The sequence below is a fragment of the Talpa occidentalis genome, unplaced genomic scaffold (genome assembly GCF_014898055.3).
Source record: "Talpa occidentalis isolate TD23 unplaced genomic scaffold, MPIMG_talOcc4v2.1 talOcc4.6, whole genome shotgun sequence".
In the NCBI taxonomy this organism is placed as follows: Eukaryota; Metazoa; Chordata; class Mammalia; order Eulipotyphla; family Talpidae; genus Talpa; species Talpa occidentalis.
This window is the reverse complement of record NW_023604972.1, coordinates 46,387,117-46,403,537: the sequence shown is the minus strand read 5'-3', so window position 1 is coordinate 46,403,537 and position 16,421 is coordinate 46,387,117. Positions and strand designations below refer to the sequence as shown.

At 42.7% G+C, this 16,421-nt stretch overlaps 1 protein-coding gene across 1 annotated transcript in view; it reads right to left on the bottom strand.

Annotated features, from left to right (window-relative positions):
• ANXA3 (annexin A3) overlaps nucleotides 1-15,734 on the bottom strand; it is a 56,395-nt gene extending 40,661 nt beyond the window's left edge. The window contains exons 1-2 of the mRNA XM_037530272.1: nucleotides 15,652-15,734; nucleotides 10,886-10,938 (exon numbers count right to left, since the gene is read on the bottom strand). Coding sequence (XP_037386169.1) covers nucleotides 10,886-10,900 — 15 coding nt within the window. The 5' untranslated portion in view covers nucleotides 10,901-10,938; nucleotides 15,652-15,734. The remainder of the gene's footprint in view (nucleotides 1-10,885; nucleotides 10,939-15,651) is intronic.
• Nucleotides 15,735-16,421: the final 687 nt, after the last annotated feature.

The window sequence follows — 16,421 nt, the reverse complement described above, 5'->3', positions numbered from 1 at the left end:
CCACTCATCAAAATAAGCTGAATCCACAATAGAGAAGGATGAAATTCCTAGAACATTATGCAACTTGCTACCTAGTAAGAATTAAATGGGGGAGGAACCATTCATTTAATTAAAATGAAGAAACTACCCATGCACACAAATAACTGCTCAAAATACGGCACAGGAATTCTAAAGTGGAATCTCGTTGAAATTTTTCCAACTGCTTCAGTTATTTAAATAAGCAGTTTTAACCATTTGATAAACTTGGTTGCCCAAAACATTGAGAAATGTTTACATCTCTTATGAAAAAACCACGAAAAAACTAACAGTAAAACAAACTAACAGGATCTTTTAAACTACTCCATGCCAGACAGTGAGCAAAGTGCTTTTCAGACCCCTCACTTAACTCTTCCAATGATCTTAAAAAGGTGGACTTTATTATTTTTTTTTAAAAAATGCAAGAACTCAATCTCGAAGAGATAAAACGCTTGATAAACTGTGCTACTGGTAACAGCCCTCGAATTCCAACCCACCTCCTTGTGTCTAAAATGCCCTGTGTTCTACACCACCTCACAATGCCTGACAGGATCCAGTGGCTTTCAAAGTGTGGTTCCTGGGTCAGCATCATACAGGACCCTACTAGAAATCCTAATTCTCAGGCTCCACACCAATCATACTGAATCAATAGCTCTGGTGCTACGACTCAGATCTCCATTTTAACAAGCTCTCCGAAGTTTCTAAAGCATGCTGAAGTTTAAGAACTACTGCTCTATTTCACTCTCAGCTGCCCAGAAAACTAAAGAAAACATGAGGAAACAAATCATAGATTCTTTCATGGGTGTGGAAAAGGATTTGATGATGAGCTCATTTGTTTCAGGAGGTTGGCATTTTTACAGCCAAACAAAACTATTTGTATAGCCTGTTTCATAGCAGGCTTAACTATTTGACATTTAAACTGCTAATCAACACTTGACTTGGTTTATTTCCTAATAACGTAACCTAGCAAAGCGTCTGTGTTAGTGCAGCAGTTATATACATATATATACATATACACACACATACATATATACATATATATTATATGTATATTATATATATATTGTAAGATTTTTATTTATTTATACAAGAACCAGGGTACAGACCAGATGTACGGGAGGGTGAGAGGATTCACCAGAGACAGTGGGGAACAGAACAGGCAGACTGACGAAATACACTGCTGAGTGGAGCAGCAGGCAAGTCAGGAGAGGTCTGCTGTGCTATGTGGGATTCTCGCTGGCCGGCTGGGATTGAACCCGCATTGCAGAGGCTGCGGACAGTTCACAGTGTGATGTTCAACCGCCTGTGCCACCAGGGAGGCCCTATATATATATATATATATATATATATATATATATATATATATATTTTTTTTTTTTACCAAAAATCATGTTTAATTAAATTTCCATCCACATTCCTTAAACACATTGAGTCCTTTCCTTTACTCAAACTTGACATTCATATGGCACAAAAAGAAAACAGATCCTGAAACCAGTTGGAAAATAAATTAAAGCAAAAGATGCCAGAGGAAAAGGGTAATAACAGGAGTTCTCTATAGAAATAAGCATTGCTGCTAAGTACTGTGTTAACATGTTTCTGTGCTGGCTCATTCAATCCTCAGAATAAACTGATAAGGCAGATACAATAAAACCTATTCCAGAGGATGATGAATCTGTCCAAGTTCACACATCCAGTGAGTAGTCGATCTCACCAGTGGGCTTTGCTCCAAATAACTGGGCTAGGCTGCATCTCATCTGACTCATCCTGTTCCTGCCAATATAATTTTCCTTGATTTTCTATTCTACCCTTAAGAGGTCAGTCACAGCACCGGATGCCTTGAGGCCATTGGTGTGGCCAAGCTGGGCTTGGGGAGCTATCCGTTACCACCCCTGACAGTGGCCAATTTACCTTGATTCAAAGAAAAATCAATCGTACCTTTCTTTATGCAGAGTACTGGGTTTGCAAGAAGTTAAAACATTCATATTCAAAAGAATGAATGTAAGAAAAATATAAGTTGCCAATCTTGTTGACAAGAATCATTTACAACCAAAGGCTCCAGAGTAATAATAGCAGCTGCTGCAGGTATATTCTGAAGGTGAGGCAAAGACAAATCACTCATCATTTCACAAAGCCCTAGAAAGGCCATATGCAAAAATTGTTTTCAAACCAAAGGCTCATATAAACATCTAGGACTTAGGGACTCTCAAAGAACCAGGTAGAAACAATCACTCTCTGCTCAATGTCAAAACCTTGCTGAGTTGTGCAGGTTTATGATCCAAGGAAAATAGGGAACAGACTAAAAATGAATAAAGAAATCATAACTTGGAAAATATAAGCTTTCTTGTTCAATTTTTCAAGTAAAAGGTGGTTTTCAAAACCAAAGAAAGCTTGCCGTAAAAGGTCCTGAAATGAAATATGACTGAGAGGCAGGTGTTAGTGTTAATAAGTCCTTTTAAGCGCGCGGGTGAGGACCCACAGTCAGGCATTCCGTTTTGTATCAGGGCTGCCCTATAACATTAGGACTCCCAGATAAGTGGGAGTCCTAACCACAGTACTTCAGAACGTGACCTTATTTGCATGTCAGTTCACTGCAGATGTAATTAGTTAAATTAAGCTGAGGCTGTACTCGAGTAGGGTTAGACCTAATACAACATGACTGGTATCCTAAGAACAAGATTGCCATGTGAAGATGCAGACATACAGGGAGAATGCAGTATGATGATGAAGACAGAGGCTGGAGTCATGCTGTGCAAACCAAGAAAGCCAAAGATTGTCAGCAAGCACCAGCACCTAGGAAGAGAAGAGTAAGGACTTCCCCTCAGGATTCCGAAGGGGCATGACCCTGTTGACACCTTAATTTCAAACTTCTAGCCTCCAGAAATTTTGAGAGAATATATTATTCCTAGTTGCAATCACCCACTTGGTTAAGGCAGCCCCAGGGAACCTGCAGAGCAGACGGAGATGCCAGAGAAAAGGCCTGGTGACCCCTCTGGCTTCCAAGGCCCTCGTGCCAAATGCCTGATCTTCTCCCACAGGCTGGCAGTCTCTGGGGTAGGGGTGGTGTGGGGGTGAGGGGTGGGGGTGGGGCAAACAACAGGCTCATCACCACAGAAAAGAGAAGCAGAGGTGGGAACAGCAGGGCCCGGCAGCCTCAGGATGCCTGACAGAAACAGGCTGATGTGATGGCTTTGTTTGCATGATAGGAAACAGGTCCAAAGGAAATGTTTGCGTTTCTGCTTGTGCTCACTCAAATGAGAAAATAGCTGCACTTGGAGTTTTCTTTTTCCAGTGTAGTGACTTCATCAAGGGAGTGTCATTATAAGAGCTTAGGAATGTGATAAGAGAGAAGGGTGTTGGGTTGGAGTAAAAAGATGAATATGATTCAAAAAATGGGGGAGTGGGAAAAATAAGCAATTTGTGTTGTGTTTTCCAACACAGATTACTAGGAGAAACCTTTATTATGGAAGCGTGTTTCTTTTTTTTTGGGGGGGGGGCTCCTGAATCTCATGCCTGGGGCTTCTTTCTGCTACTCCAACTTGCATTCTTTCTTCTTTGGGTTCCTCCCCTTGACCTGACCTCTATAAATAGGTAATGCTAAAGGGGAAAGTTTCTTCCTCTTTTCTTTCCTTTTAACAGCATTGGATTATTTCCACCACTTCTGCTATATGCAGACAACTCCCACATGCATATCTCCAGCCCATACTTCTATTTCAATCACTAGCTCTGTATTCAACATTACCGGATAATCTATTTCTATATTTCACATATCAACTCATTATTTCCTTCCAAGATAATTTATTACCCCATGAAACACTTAGATGATATTACTTGTCACTTATGTTGTTCATTTAATTCTCAGGTACTATGACAGCAGTACGATGATAAACCCCATTTTATAGGGGAGAAGACACAGGTAGGAGACTTGCCGAAGATCACATAGTTTGTCTGGGGGCACAGCCAGGATTTGATCCCAGGAAATCTGGTTCCAGTTTCTATTCTTGTACTTGTTTTGCTCTTGTTCCACAAGCTGTTCCATCCCTCTAAATGGCACACAACCACCACAACCCTGTGAATCTTTTAATTCCTCATCTCCCTTTCCCTCTAAATCCAACCACTAGCAAGGCCTGTGAGACTACCTCAAAAAGAGAACCTCATGGTCACCTCTCCCCATCTGCTTTGTCCTGTGTAACAGGGTGGTCCCCAGGAAAGGGGAGGTTCCAGGTTCCCTGCCCCACCCAAATGGAGGGTGGAGCTGAGCAGGGAGAGAAGAAGCTGCAGAGGAGACTGAGGAAGGAAGGAAGCAGGATGGAGCCAGAAGACCTGGAGGAGGCACAAATAGCCGAGAGACACCTGAAGGAACTGTGCTTGCCTTTTGGTCGTGGACTGGGTGACACAGATGTGGGTGAGAGACCCGTGGGGAGGTGACAATGACGGTTTTTGTCTTGATTTTGGTTTTGCTCTTTTCCCTCCAGACTTGTCTGGTTGTTTCTGATGCTTTTCTGTGGGTCCCCACTGGAAGATGCTTTAGACTTGTGGCAGACTTTGGGGCCCTGCTCTGGGCCAATCCTGCTTGGGTGGACTGTTACCCACGAGGGGATGAGTAACATTGGGTGCTTGATTTAGAAACTATATTCTTAGCCTTTTCTGTATTGTTTCCTAATTGTATTAAAGTTCCTTCCCATAGGGCCTCCCCGGTGGCACAGCTGTTGAGAGCTGGGTTGCAAAGCTGCCCGCAGCCTCTGCAGCACCAGTTTGATCCCCAGCGGCTGGGTGAGGGTCCCACATGGCGCGCAGACCTCTCCTGCCGCCCGCTGCTCCCCTCAGCAGTGTACTTCGGTCCTTCTGCCTGCTTTGCTCCCCGCTCTGGCTCTGGCGGATTCTCTCACCCTCCCGTGCTTCTGACTGTACCCAGTGCTTGTATAAATAAATACATAAATAAAAATAAAACAAATCTTTAAAAAAAAACACAGTTCCTTCCCACTAAAGTCTTATATGTTTTGTGTTGATGCGGCGGATGGCAGAACCCATTTAGAATAGGCAGGTTTGTGGGGTCTGGGCTGCCCCTCTCCCTGCCCTGTAACACCTGTTGTCCAGGTCACCATGCCTCACTCTCCTGGATGTGCAGTAGGTATAGGAGTCCCCCTCCCCTCCCCCTCCCTTCTCTTATCCACCTCAACCATTTCCCACTCAGCAAAATAGTGCTCTGTGGGAGCACTACGTCAGGTCATGGCATTTCCCAACTGAACACCCTTCTCTGAGTCCCATTAGACAATGAAGAAAGTCCAATCTCCTTCCCTGCCCACATGCCTCTGCATGGGTTTGGCTAACCTCTGTCTCCTCACCTGAGGCCACTCTTGGCTTTGCCCATCACACTTCAGACTCTGAGAGTGTGACTGAAAGATGTTAAACTCTTCTCATCAAAATGACTTCAGTTTTGCTCTCTCTGGAATGTTTTTTGATATTCAGTCCTCTGCTTAAAAATTACTTTCTCTGCCAGACCTGCTCTGGTCACTTGACGTGAGTGGTCCTCACCTGTTATTCTCCTCCCAATCTCTCTCCCCTAGAGCACTTAACATGGTGGAATATTTCTCATTGTTCATAGTCCCAACTCCACCTTTTTCTAAAGTAAAGTTCCAGAGGGCAGAGACCTTTTGTTTTATGCATTACAATATATTCAGCTCCCAGCCCAGTGCTTAGACTCCAGATAGGAGCACAATAAATTACTGTGACAGAATTTTCTGGGTGTAGATGGATACAAAACAATGGCATTGCTAGCTGTAGAATTTTGCCAAGGCCTATATTAGCCTACTGGCTGCCTGAGGAAGTTGTTTTATTTGGATAGTCCAGAAATCAAAGTGACCATTGTATCTTGGGAGGTTTTGGAAGATGTTGAGTATTTCAATGACCATTTTTAGTACCAAGGACCATTCCAGAATTTTCAAAGCTGGGTCCAGTTGCTGAGGTAGATGCCTGGTCATTTCCAATTATTTTACTGTTTTCTTTCCTAGCATTCAGGCTTCCTCTGTCAAAGGCAGTCAACACAACTACCTGGACTGAGCTTGAAACATATTTGTTTGAAAGAGACTACAGATAATATACATTCATCTTCATTTTATCCAGCACCAGTACCTAAGGATTATATTTTTGTTCTTCAAAGTCAGGAGCTTGACTTAGTTAAGAGTTCTTGACCAAATACTCCTCTTGGCTGAGAGCAAAGAGTATAAGACTAACATTTTGCTCATGTCCTCAGCTCTGCACACTGCAAACTTTATCTTTTGGGGGAGACACCTCTATGGGGCCTGCAATCAAACTATGGAAGATACAAGGAATTCTGCTCACTAAAGTGAGGAATCTGGTATTGCCCACACCTTCTGAAATGACTCTTTGGCTGAAGAATGGCAGTTGACTAAGCAAGATATTGGGACAGCAGTGATCATACCCAGTCTTCTCCCATTTCACATCCAGGTAATGGAAGTCCAGTCCTAGAAACTGATCATGGAGACACTTACTGTTTGTAACACTCCAGGAAGAACATTTGCATCAATGACCAAGGACACTAATGCCCACGTGACATGATGGCAAATGCATTATTTTATGGGTTTTGTCTGAGTGTGTCTGGGAAGTGACGATCGTACAAGTTACTACAGATTAAGAATACTTCCTAATGTAAAGTAAATCTAGGTAATGGAACTGTTCATATGGAGCTTACTGGGACTAGTGGGATTCTCTGTGACCTTTGGAGGACCCTGAAGTTACAAACAAAAAATAAAAAAGAGAGAGAGAGAAATGTAATGCCTTTCCAAATCTCCTTGTCCCCTTTCTATCTCCTGGGAGTTTTCTTGCTGCTCTTCAAATACACCCAGTCCATCAGCCTGAAAACTTTGTACCTGCAGTTCCCTCTGCCCAGATGCTCTTCCCCAAGTTATTCTCTAGTTCACCTTCAGAAACACGTTCACATCTTACCTGTTCACAGATCTGAGCAGAAAAGAATACTCTCCATTACTCCCATTGACACCTCTGCTTTTCTCCAGCGTACTTAAAACTGATATTGTATATTATAATAACTAACTGTATTATGTATTATACATCTATTTCTTTGTTTTTTAGCTGTCCCTAGTGAAATTTGATTCACAGAGTTTCCAGGCTATTGTTTCTCTTTCTCTGCTGTATCCCAACGTCTAAAAACAGGGCCTGGCACCTAGTAGTTGCTTAGTAAACATCTGTGGAATATATAAGCGAAAAAAAAAAGGTTTTCTTGTTCTGAGTCTTGTTTTGTTGATAATTCTCAAGTGGCACCACTAGATTTTCAGAGTTCCACACCACATGCGAAAAATCTCAGAAATGTGTTCTTCAACTTTTGTAAATCCTGCTCACAAGGAGCTGTTACCACTCAGATGTAAACATGCCTCCAGAGCTATTCAATCAAACACAGATAGTTGAGAAAGGAGCAAGGGTCTGATAATAGAGGAAGGAGCAGATTTGAGAATTTTCTGCCCTTTTGATTTATTCCCTTTTAATCATGTGAGACCTCTGTGTTACTCTTACTGTGCAGTATTCTAAAATACTTACTTTTTCTAACTAGTTTGCCTCCACCAAAAAATGGACTTTCAAGGGAATCACATCATATCTTCTCTCCTTCACATTCCTTGCTCTTATTCCAAAACTTTCTTTTCCTCTTTATATCTCATTTACCAGGTTTATTTAATGGCTACTTATTAGATTGTCAAATTATCTTTGTCATTATTATGAAATATGAAAGAGGGGGCCTTGCTGGTGGTGCAGGGGTTAAGACGCAGCACTATGAAGCTACTAGAAGCCACTGCAGCACGAGTTTGATCCCAGGCCAGGGAGGTGACCCACATAGCACAGCAGACCTCTCCTGTCTCACTTGCTGCTCCCCTCAGCAGTGTATTTCAGTAGATCTGCCTGTCCTGCTCCCTACTCTGTCTCTGATAAATCCTCTTACCCCCCATACCTCTGGCCTGTACCCCCAGTTCTTGTATGCATAAAATAAATAAATCTTAAAAAATATGTGAAAGAGGAAACCTGCCTTCTTTGTGGCTGAGCTTGGGCCAGGGAATGGCAAGAACATCTCTTTTATGTGCATTCCATTCATTGCCAGAAAACCCTACTCTTCTCATTCAGATTATATAGCTTCTAGGCTGTGTCCTGAAAAAGGCTCCAATGTTTTGATTTGAAATCCAGGTCTAACCTGTTTTTCATTAACTTCCTGCAGAGAGCCATTTGTGGAACTGTCTGAGAGCCAATATTTACCTAAATAAGCTTCAGGGAATATGATTTAAGACACACAGCAGACAGAAAGTTGCACTCCTGCTGAAGGACTCCTAGTCAGTCATCACAATTGTGCTTCTTGGGATGTGAAAAGTCCCTTTCAATGAAAATAGTCATAAAGTTGGAACTCCCAGCCCTGGGGCAGAGAAGACCAGAGGAGAAATGCAGCATGTCCGCAGTGTTCCATGCACATGGGCATTCAATTCACATGGTCAGGAAGAGCAAACACAGGGAAGAAAAGGTCTAGTGGGATGTTTCCAGCAGAGCAAGAAACATGAAACTGGACAGAGTTCTCACAAACCCCAACAGTATCCAAATGTTCAGGATTGGTGTGATCCAAGGCATAGAATTTGGAAGACATTAGCTTCCCCAAATTCTCTCCCCACTTAGCACACTGCACCTTCCCTGACAGCCCTGCCACTGGTATCACTCCTCTGGCTGCACAGCAGAAATGGGAGCATCATATCCTCATGTGTCAACCACACCAATCTCGCTCTCAGAAAAGAGAGAAAGGGCTGGGTGGGGAAGAGAAGCTGTGCTTTCTACTTCTCACTATGAACACAGCATCATGGATTAGCTTTTGCTACCAGCAAATTTCCACCATCAAGAACCCCTTTGATTATGTCTTCTCCATAGATCCCGTATTTTCGCTGATGTTGCCTGCTAATCTATGTTGATGACAAAATATGAACTTGTTTCTCCCAGTGTTACTTATTATTAAAGATGCAACTTCTGTCAGCACTTCTGATCAGCATAAGGTAACCAGTGCCAAGGTGTCAACATTTTAGTAAAAGATAAAGGGATGTGATGTTTTGGAAACTTTGAGCAACTTTGATGTGAGTAACATGTGAGGTACAATGAGCATGCCTACCTTTGTTTTGGATCTCAGGCACAGAGGTTCAAAAACCACTGTAATTTCTTGAGTGATAAAGTGTCTGTTATACTCAAGTGTGATGACTCTAGGGTGGGCCCCCAGACAGCTGCAGGACAAGGCCAGTCACCAGGAAGACCAGCCATGTTATCAAAGGTAGGCACTTTGGGAGGGGAAGAGGCCTGGAGATTGCTTCAGTAACACGGCCAGAGATTTCATCAACTATGCCCATGTGATGAAAGCCCAGTGAAAACTTTAGATGCTGAGGGTCAGATGAGCCTCCCAGTGGGTGAGGCTGATGAACAAGAAGGGCCATGAGCCCTGACTCTGTGGTAGAGAGCACCAGAGCTCTGCATGTAAGCCCTTCAGGCCTCATCCTAAGTATTGCCTTTGTGATAAAATTGTATTTGTGAATTCTGTGACTTGCTCTAGAGAATACTGAACATGAAAGTTTTGTGGAAACCCCCAAATTTATAGTCCTCCTGTCAGAAGTGCAGGTGGCTCTGAGACTTGCCACTGAAAGGAGGGCTGGGCCTTAAATTTGTAGAAGCTGCTAACTCTGAGTCATTAGTATCAGAACTATACTGCAGTATAACCACTTGCAGTGGGAACAGATTATATGTCTTTTAAAATACACACACGTCCAAGCCCATAGAAAATACAACACCAAGAGTGACTGTAATGTAAACTATAAACTCTGGGTGACAGGGCCTCCCTGGTGGCGCAAGGGGTTAAGACGCAAGCTATGAAGCTATCTGCAGCCATTGCAGCAGAGTTTGATCCCCAGCCAGGGAGCTACCCACATGGCACAGCAGACCTCTCCTGTCTTGCCTGCTGCTCCCCTCAGCAGTGTATTTCAGTCAATCTACCTGTTCTGTTCCCCACAACGTCTCTGGTGAATCCTCTCATCCCTCAACACCTCTGGCCTGTACCCCAGTTCTTTTTTTCATCTATTTATGGGACATTTGTGATTCTTTTCATGTTCTATTCATGTCCCTTGCAAATTTCCCATTGAGTTCATTTTTCTTATGGACTGACTTACCCACATTATTTGTATTTTAAAGAATTAAGTCTTTTGTCTGATATACTGCAAATACTTTCTCCTCTGTAGGCTGGCTTCTCCTTCTACTACTAGCACTGTTTGCTACTATAAATTATACATTTCTATATAGTAATGAGATCAATATTTTTCCTTTAGGCTTTGATTTGTGTCATGATTATAAGTGCCTGCCCCATTCCAAGATTATTTTTTCAATTTTCCATTTCTTTCATTTCAGTATTTTATCCATCTGAAACTTATTTTAATGTAAGAAGCAAGAAGGAATTCAGATTAACTCCCCCCCGCATATGGTTAGAAGTTTTCCCAACCTTATTTACAGAATGTCATCTTTTCCTCTCTTATATGAAATGTCATCTTTTCATATAATAAATTACCAAATCAACTTTTAAATTTATTGTTATTGACCTCTTTGTTTAATATCATCATAAATTATTTTAACTATGTACTTTCATATTATATACATTTATATATAATACATATATATGTATTTAACACCTTGTATTGTTAGACATCCTCTAGATTTCTTGGTATGTTCTTTTTTTCTGATAAAGTTTCTATCAATGTCCAAAAATTTTCCTTGACCTTTTGGTTTTCTGCATTTTGATTTCACTCAGATAAGTTATTGTGAAGGCTTCATTTGTACCTACCCAGATAGATGCCATGATTTTCCACCTTTTCCTTCAGTTGGAATCACAAGATCCTATAAAAAGAAGAAAATTAAATGATAGAAATCTGCAATTCAGAATCAATAATCTCAGACTAACCTTTAATCTTTAATCCAGAAAACAGAAGTCATTATTTAAAGAGAACCATCTCAGGAAGAAGATATGTCTCTAATACCAAGTACCCCATTTGCTAGACAAACATTTATTGAGCACGTCTACATAAGAGATTGTGCTAGACTAGCAAGGGCTCAAATAAGAGAAAGACATCTGTACTTAAGAGGTTTACGAAGATGAATCCTGGAAAGTCAATTTGTGACTCATTTCAAATCCAGTAGAGCTATCACTCGCGATGCAGCAACAAAAGTATATGTCTCTGTCCCACCAGGTAAGTGCTTCCATTGCCTTTTTTTACTTACCCTGTGGTTTTAACAAACCTTCTCTTCTTACATCACAAGGGCAAAAAGCATCCCTAGGAAGGTAACATAGGAATTGCTGACTACCAGGTGACTGAAAGCAAGTTGGAGTTTACCAAAATCTCCAGATGCTTATGTGGCAAGGATGGACATGCTGGTCCTTGCCCATGCCCCCTTCTACTCCCCTGCAACTCTAGATAAGTACCCCTGCCCTCTGCCAAGGAGCAGGATGGTGGTCTTGCAGGCACTAGTTTTTTCTGTCCTCACTTCTAAAATTGTCGACAAATTAAACTCCTCAAATTCTGTTTCCTTTTATTGTCCAAGGGAAATGAGGCCGCCAGCATTCCGGTAACAATAGCCAACTTCTTTTACCCTTTTACTGCCATTGAAGGGAGCACCAACAAACGCATAGGAAATTGCACCCCCTTCAACACAAATTTTAGCTGGTTTCAGTTTCATTCCTTGTGTTTGACTGAAAAACTTCCATTTACATGCCATAAGACTCCAAGCCTATTGCCAAGTCTCCTCCAAGTCTCCTCCACGTCTGCTCTTTGATGAGACAGTTCAGTGCTTCCTAGATAGGGCTCAGAGGTGAAAAGGGCATCTTGGATGGTGCTGGCTGGGAACCAAGGCACACTTTGCATAAGCAGATATTTTTCAAACATGCTGGTTTATTTAGAAATACACGTTGCTCCCACCCATCCTGGGAACAAAATATTCTAAAAGTCTACTGAAAATCCCAGAGTAAAGTTCAACAGGAAATTATATCATTAGTCCCTGGATATACTTAGCCTAGATTTTTCTCAAGCCCTCTGTAGCCTAGGGAATTCGCTTCTCTAGTTACGGGTCCTAGCACTACTTCCCTCTCTAGATACAGTGGATACAAGCTAGCACTAATTCTGGTTTTGCCCCTTAAAGATGAGGCTCAAATTCCTTGAGCCTCATTTTTCCCACCTCTCAAAAGGGGAGAAGTGCTTTTAATGGCATTGAATAAAATAATATGTATAGGTCCTGCCATATTTCCCATGTGAAAGTAGAGTATTCCTATGAAACCATTCATTTTTTTTTTATTTTATGTAATTCTTACTTCATTTTCTATTTTTGCACAATGTATGCATTTTCATTTTGGTTATAATCCCCGTACAATTCCCACCTCCTTTATTTTGACCCTAATTCCTCCTCTTCTCCCTCCCCCCACTCCAAGTAGTGTGTCTCTGGTCTACAGTTGCTTGTTGATTTTGATTTTTTCTTTATTATAATTATTCTTTTTCCTGGTTCCTTATTTAGGTTTTCTAAATTCCTGCTATGAGTGAGACCATCTGGTATTTTTCTTTTTCTTTCTGGCTTATTTCGCTGAGCATGATCCCTTCCAGCTCAAACCATGTTGCTGCAAATTGCATGTGCTTATCTTTTTTGATTGCTGAGTAATATTCCATTGTGTATATGTACCACATCTTCTTGATCCAGTCATCTATTTTTGGGCATTTAGGTTGTTTCCAAAGCTTAGCTATTGTAAACAGTGCTGCTATAAACATAGGGGTGCAGGTGCCCTTTTGAATTAATGTTTCTGTGTCCTTCGGGTAAATACCTAGGAGTGGAATTGCTGGATCATATGGAAGCTCCATCTTTAGTAGGCTGAGGAATCTCCACACAGCTTTCCATAGTGGTTGGACCATTTTGCACTCCCACCAACAGTGCAGGAGAGTTTCTTTTTCTCCACATCGTCCCCAACATTTGTTGTTGCTAGTTTTTTTAACATGTGCCATTTGCACTGGTGTAAGATGGTATCTCATTATAGTTTTGATTTGAATTTCCCTGATTACAAGTGATGTTGAACCTTTCTTAAATCAAAAAGACTCAACTACCATTAACTTATATTGAACATTTTTTGAGCCTCCCTAGGCCCCCCGCTCCCAAATACTACCAAATCATAGCAAATCCATAAAAAATCTAAAATAACACTAATGTACAGTAAAAGCAGGACTGATGGGGCCTCCCCTGGTGGCACAGCGGTTGAGGGCTGGGCTGCGAGGCTGCCCACAGCCTCTGCAGTGCCGGTTCATTCCCCGGCAGCTGGCGAGGGTCCCACAAAAAAAAAAAAAAAGTAAAAAAAAAGCAGGAATGGGGGCCTCCCCGGTGGCGCAGCGGTAGAGCGCTGGGTTGCGAAGCTGCCCGCAGCCTCTGCGGCGCCGGTTCGATTCCCGGCTGCTCCCCGGCCACCGGAGGAGGGTCCCACATGGTGCGCAGACCTCTCCTGCCGCCCGCTGCTCCCCTCAGCAGTGTACTTTGGTCCCTCTGCCTGTTCTGCTCCCCGCTCTGGCTCTGGTGGATTCTCTCACCCTCCCGCGCTTCTGACTGTACCCAGTGCATGTATAAACAAAACAAATGAACAAACAAACAAATAAATAAATAAAACATGCCTCTATAAAAAAAAAAAAAAAGTTTAAAAAAAAAAAAGCAGGAATGATGTAAATACACAACTTATATAAGTAGTTCCAGGGAAGGAGCTTGGTGGTGCCCCTTTCACTGCCTAGAGGCTACAAAACAATGCTGGATGCAGTTTTTGCTGTTCATTTGTGGTAGCAATGAAAACTCTCTTTGGAATTCTTTGTTAGCAAAATCAGGTGCTAATTAATGTAGGTCCTCTGTAAAAGCAAAGTGTCCTAATCGCAACTTTCAAAAAACAGAGGATTCTGTACAATAATACCAGCTTGCATTTTGAGTTTTTACTACATGCCAGGTAATTAAAAAGCACTAGATCAATTCTGCAAGGCTAAAGATTTTTGTCATGTTCACTCACGGAGGCACAGAAGGTACTAAAAAATGACATACAGAATGAATGAATGATTTAATTTAATGAATGAATGATTTAATTTTATGATTTAATGAATAAATGTCAGATTTAAAATAAATCTGACAATAATCTAGGGAGCTAGGCATCATAACATCTCCACTTTGCATTTGAAGAAGTTGGGGTACAGAGACATAGGATAATGTTCCAATTACACAGCTAGGTGAACTCCCTGCCCTACTGAATCTAGGTGGCCACACTCCAACAATACCAACCTAAGTCCCTGGTTTCTGACTCGCTCAGGTGCCTGACCCATACACGGGAAAGCTCAAACTCAATGTGTCGATCCAGTCATAATTTGTAAATTATTAACAATTATTACTGATTTAAGTTTTAAGAAGTATTAAATTCCTCCACAGTGAGGCCAAATGACTTTACAGCAGAACTTTAAACATCCTTTTCTGAAAGGAATGAGTGTCTACATCTATTCCTTTACTTCCTTCCCCACCTCCATTTCCTAACAGGAGTCATGCAACCACAGTTCCTGGAACAAAGTTTTCTTTACATCTTTCTTTACATCTTTCAATTTCCTTTGCTGTCAGTCTGAAGTTTTCTGCCTTCTCCAAGGCCAACTGCATCATCTTTGCAGAATGACTTTTTAATGAGTTACGTTTTTTTATGACGTAAATTTGTAAAAGGAGGGCAGAATCCCACCATCTGTAGAACACAATCTTTGAAAAGAATTAAGCTCCAGAAAGTGCAATCTCTTTATCAGCAGTCAGAGGGGCCCCAGAGGCCCAGGAATCCTAGGCCAGGAGGAGATCCATCTCCTATCTAGGGTCATTTGCAATCAGGTACTCAGCTCACCACCTGCTGACTCAAATGCCAGGGGGATGACTCATGGCAGTGAATAGGATTCTTTTGCAATGAAAGAAAAAGGTGCCTTTACAAGGAAAAGAAAACTTCTACTTCCAAAGTCCAATATTTAAGCACACTTTTCTTTCACTCTTAAAAATTTAAGCGAATACAATAAATTGTTTATGTTAAGAGGAGTACGAATTCAAACATAATGGGGTTCCAATTCCTCAGAAGGGAGGCGGGAGCCAGCCCCCACCAGAAACTTGGGGCCCTGTTCTTTTTTTTTTTTTTTGGCCCCAAGACCTTTACACTGGGGAGGCCGAGATGGTCAACCGGACCCCTATGCTACTAACTAATGAAAAGTGAAGGGTCTAGAGAACTCCACCAGCTGGGGGGATAGTTTACGCCCTATAACACTTTGGCGGGGTGACCCTCCCAGGGCACACCACTTTCACTCCCCTAGGTCTCAGTTTCTTCCCTTCTGGAGTGCTGGACCTGGTCTCTGACGGCTGAAACCCTACGGTCCCCGACCGCGAGGCTGGAAGGACCAGAGGCTGGGGTGCCAGCCCAGCCCACCTCGACAGGCGACCCAGCTGCGCTCAAGGGTATGGGGCGAGGCTGGCAGACACCTCCAAGCCGCGGGGCAGTGGAAGCTCCAGGTGACGGTGCGGGGAGGCTGAACTTACCTTGGACCGCGGCCTCCAGAACCTCCGGCGAGAAAGTAAGCTCCAGGCGCTGGTGCTCCGCGCAGGTCCTGCCGGTTTGTCCGCGACCGCGCCCCTTCCTCCGGCCCCTCCTCCGGCCTCCGGACTCCACCTGAACTCAGCCCGAGGCCCCAGGAACGGGAAGCCGCGCCCCAGGGCGGTGGAACTCCAGTTCCGCTTCCACAACCTTCCCCACCCCGCCAACTACCCTCCACTTTCCCGATCCTTCAGTCTCCTGAGTCCCTAAACTTTCCCGTCCTCCTCCCTAAGCTCACCTCCTTATACAGATGGTGAGCACCTAGTAAGAGCCCGCAACATTTATCTAGCATTTTCTTTTGTGCCAGGAATTGTTCTAAATTCTTTTCAGATATTCATCAATTTAATTCTTACAACAAACCTATATGGTATGTACTATTATGATTCCCATTTTATAAATGAGGACCCTGAGATAGAGAGATTAAATAATTTAGGCAAAGTCACGCAAAGAAGTAAATGGCAGAACTGCTCCAGGGCAGGGAGAGGGGCACTCCAGAGGCCCCAAACTTGCATGGTCTAAATAGGTCCTGCCATCTGCCACATCAAGACAAAACATACTCTAGTGAGTTAGACCTTCAATGGAAAGAAACTTTAATACAATTAGTGGGCGATGGAGAAAAAACAAGAACATAGCTTCCCAATCCAGCACTTGGTTACCCATCTCGCGTGGGTAAATGCCCAGCCAAACAGTGTTTGCCCAGGGCTGCGCCACTGAG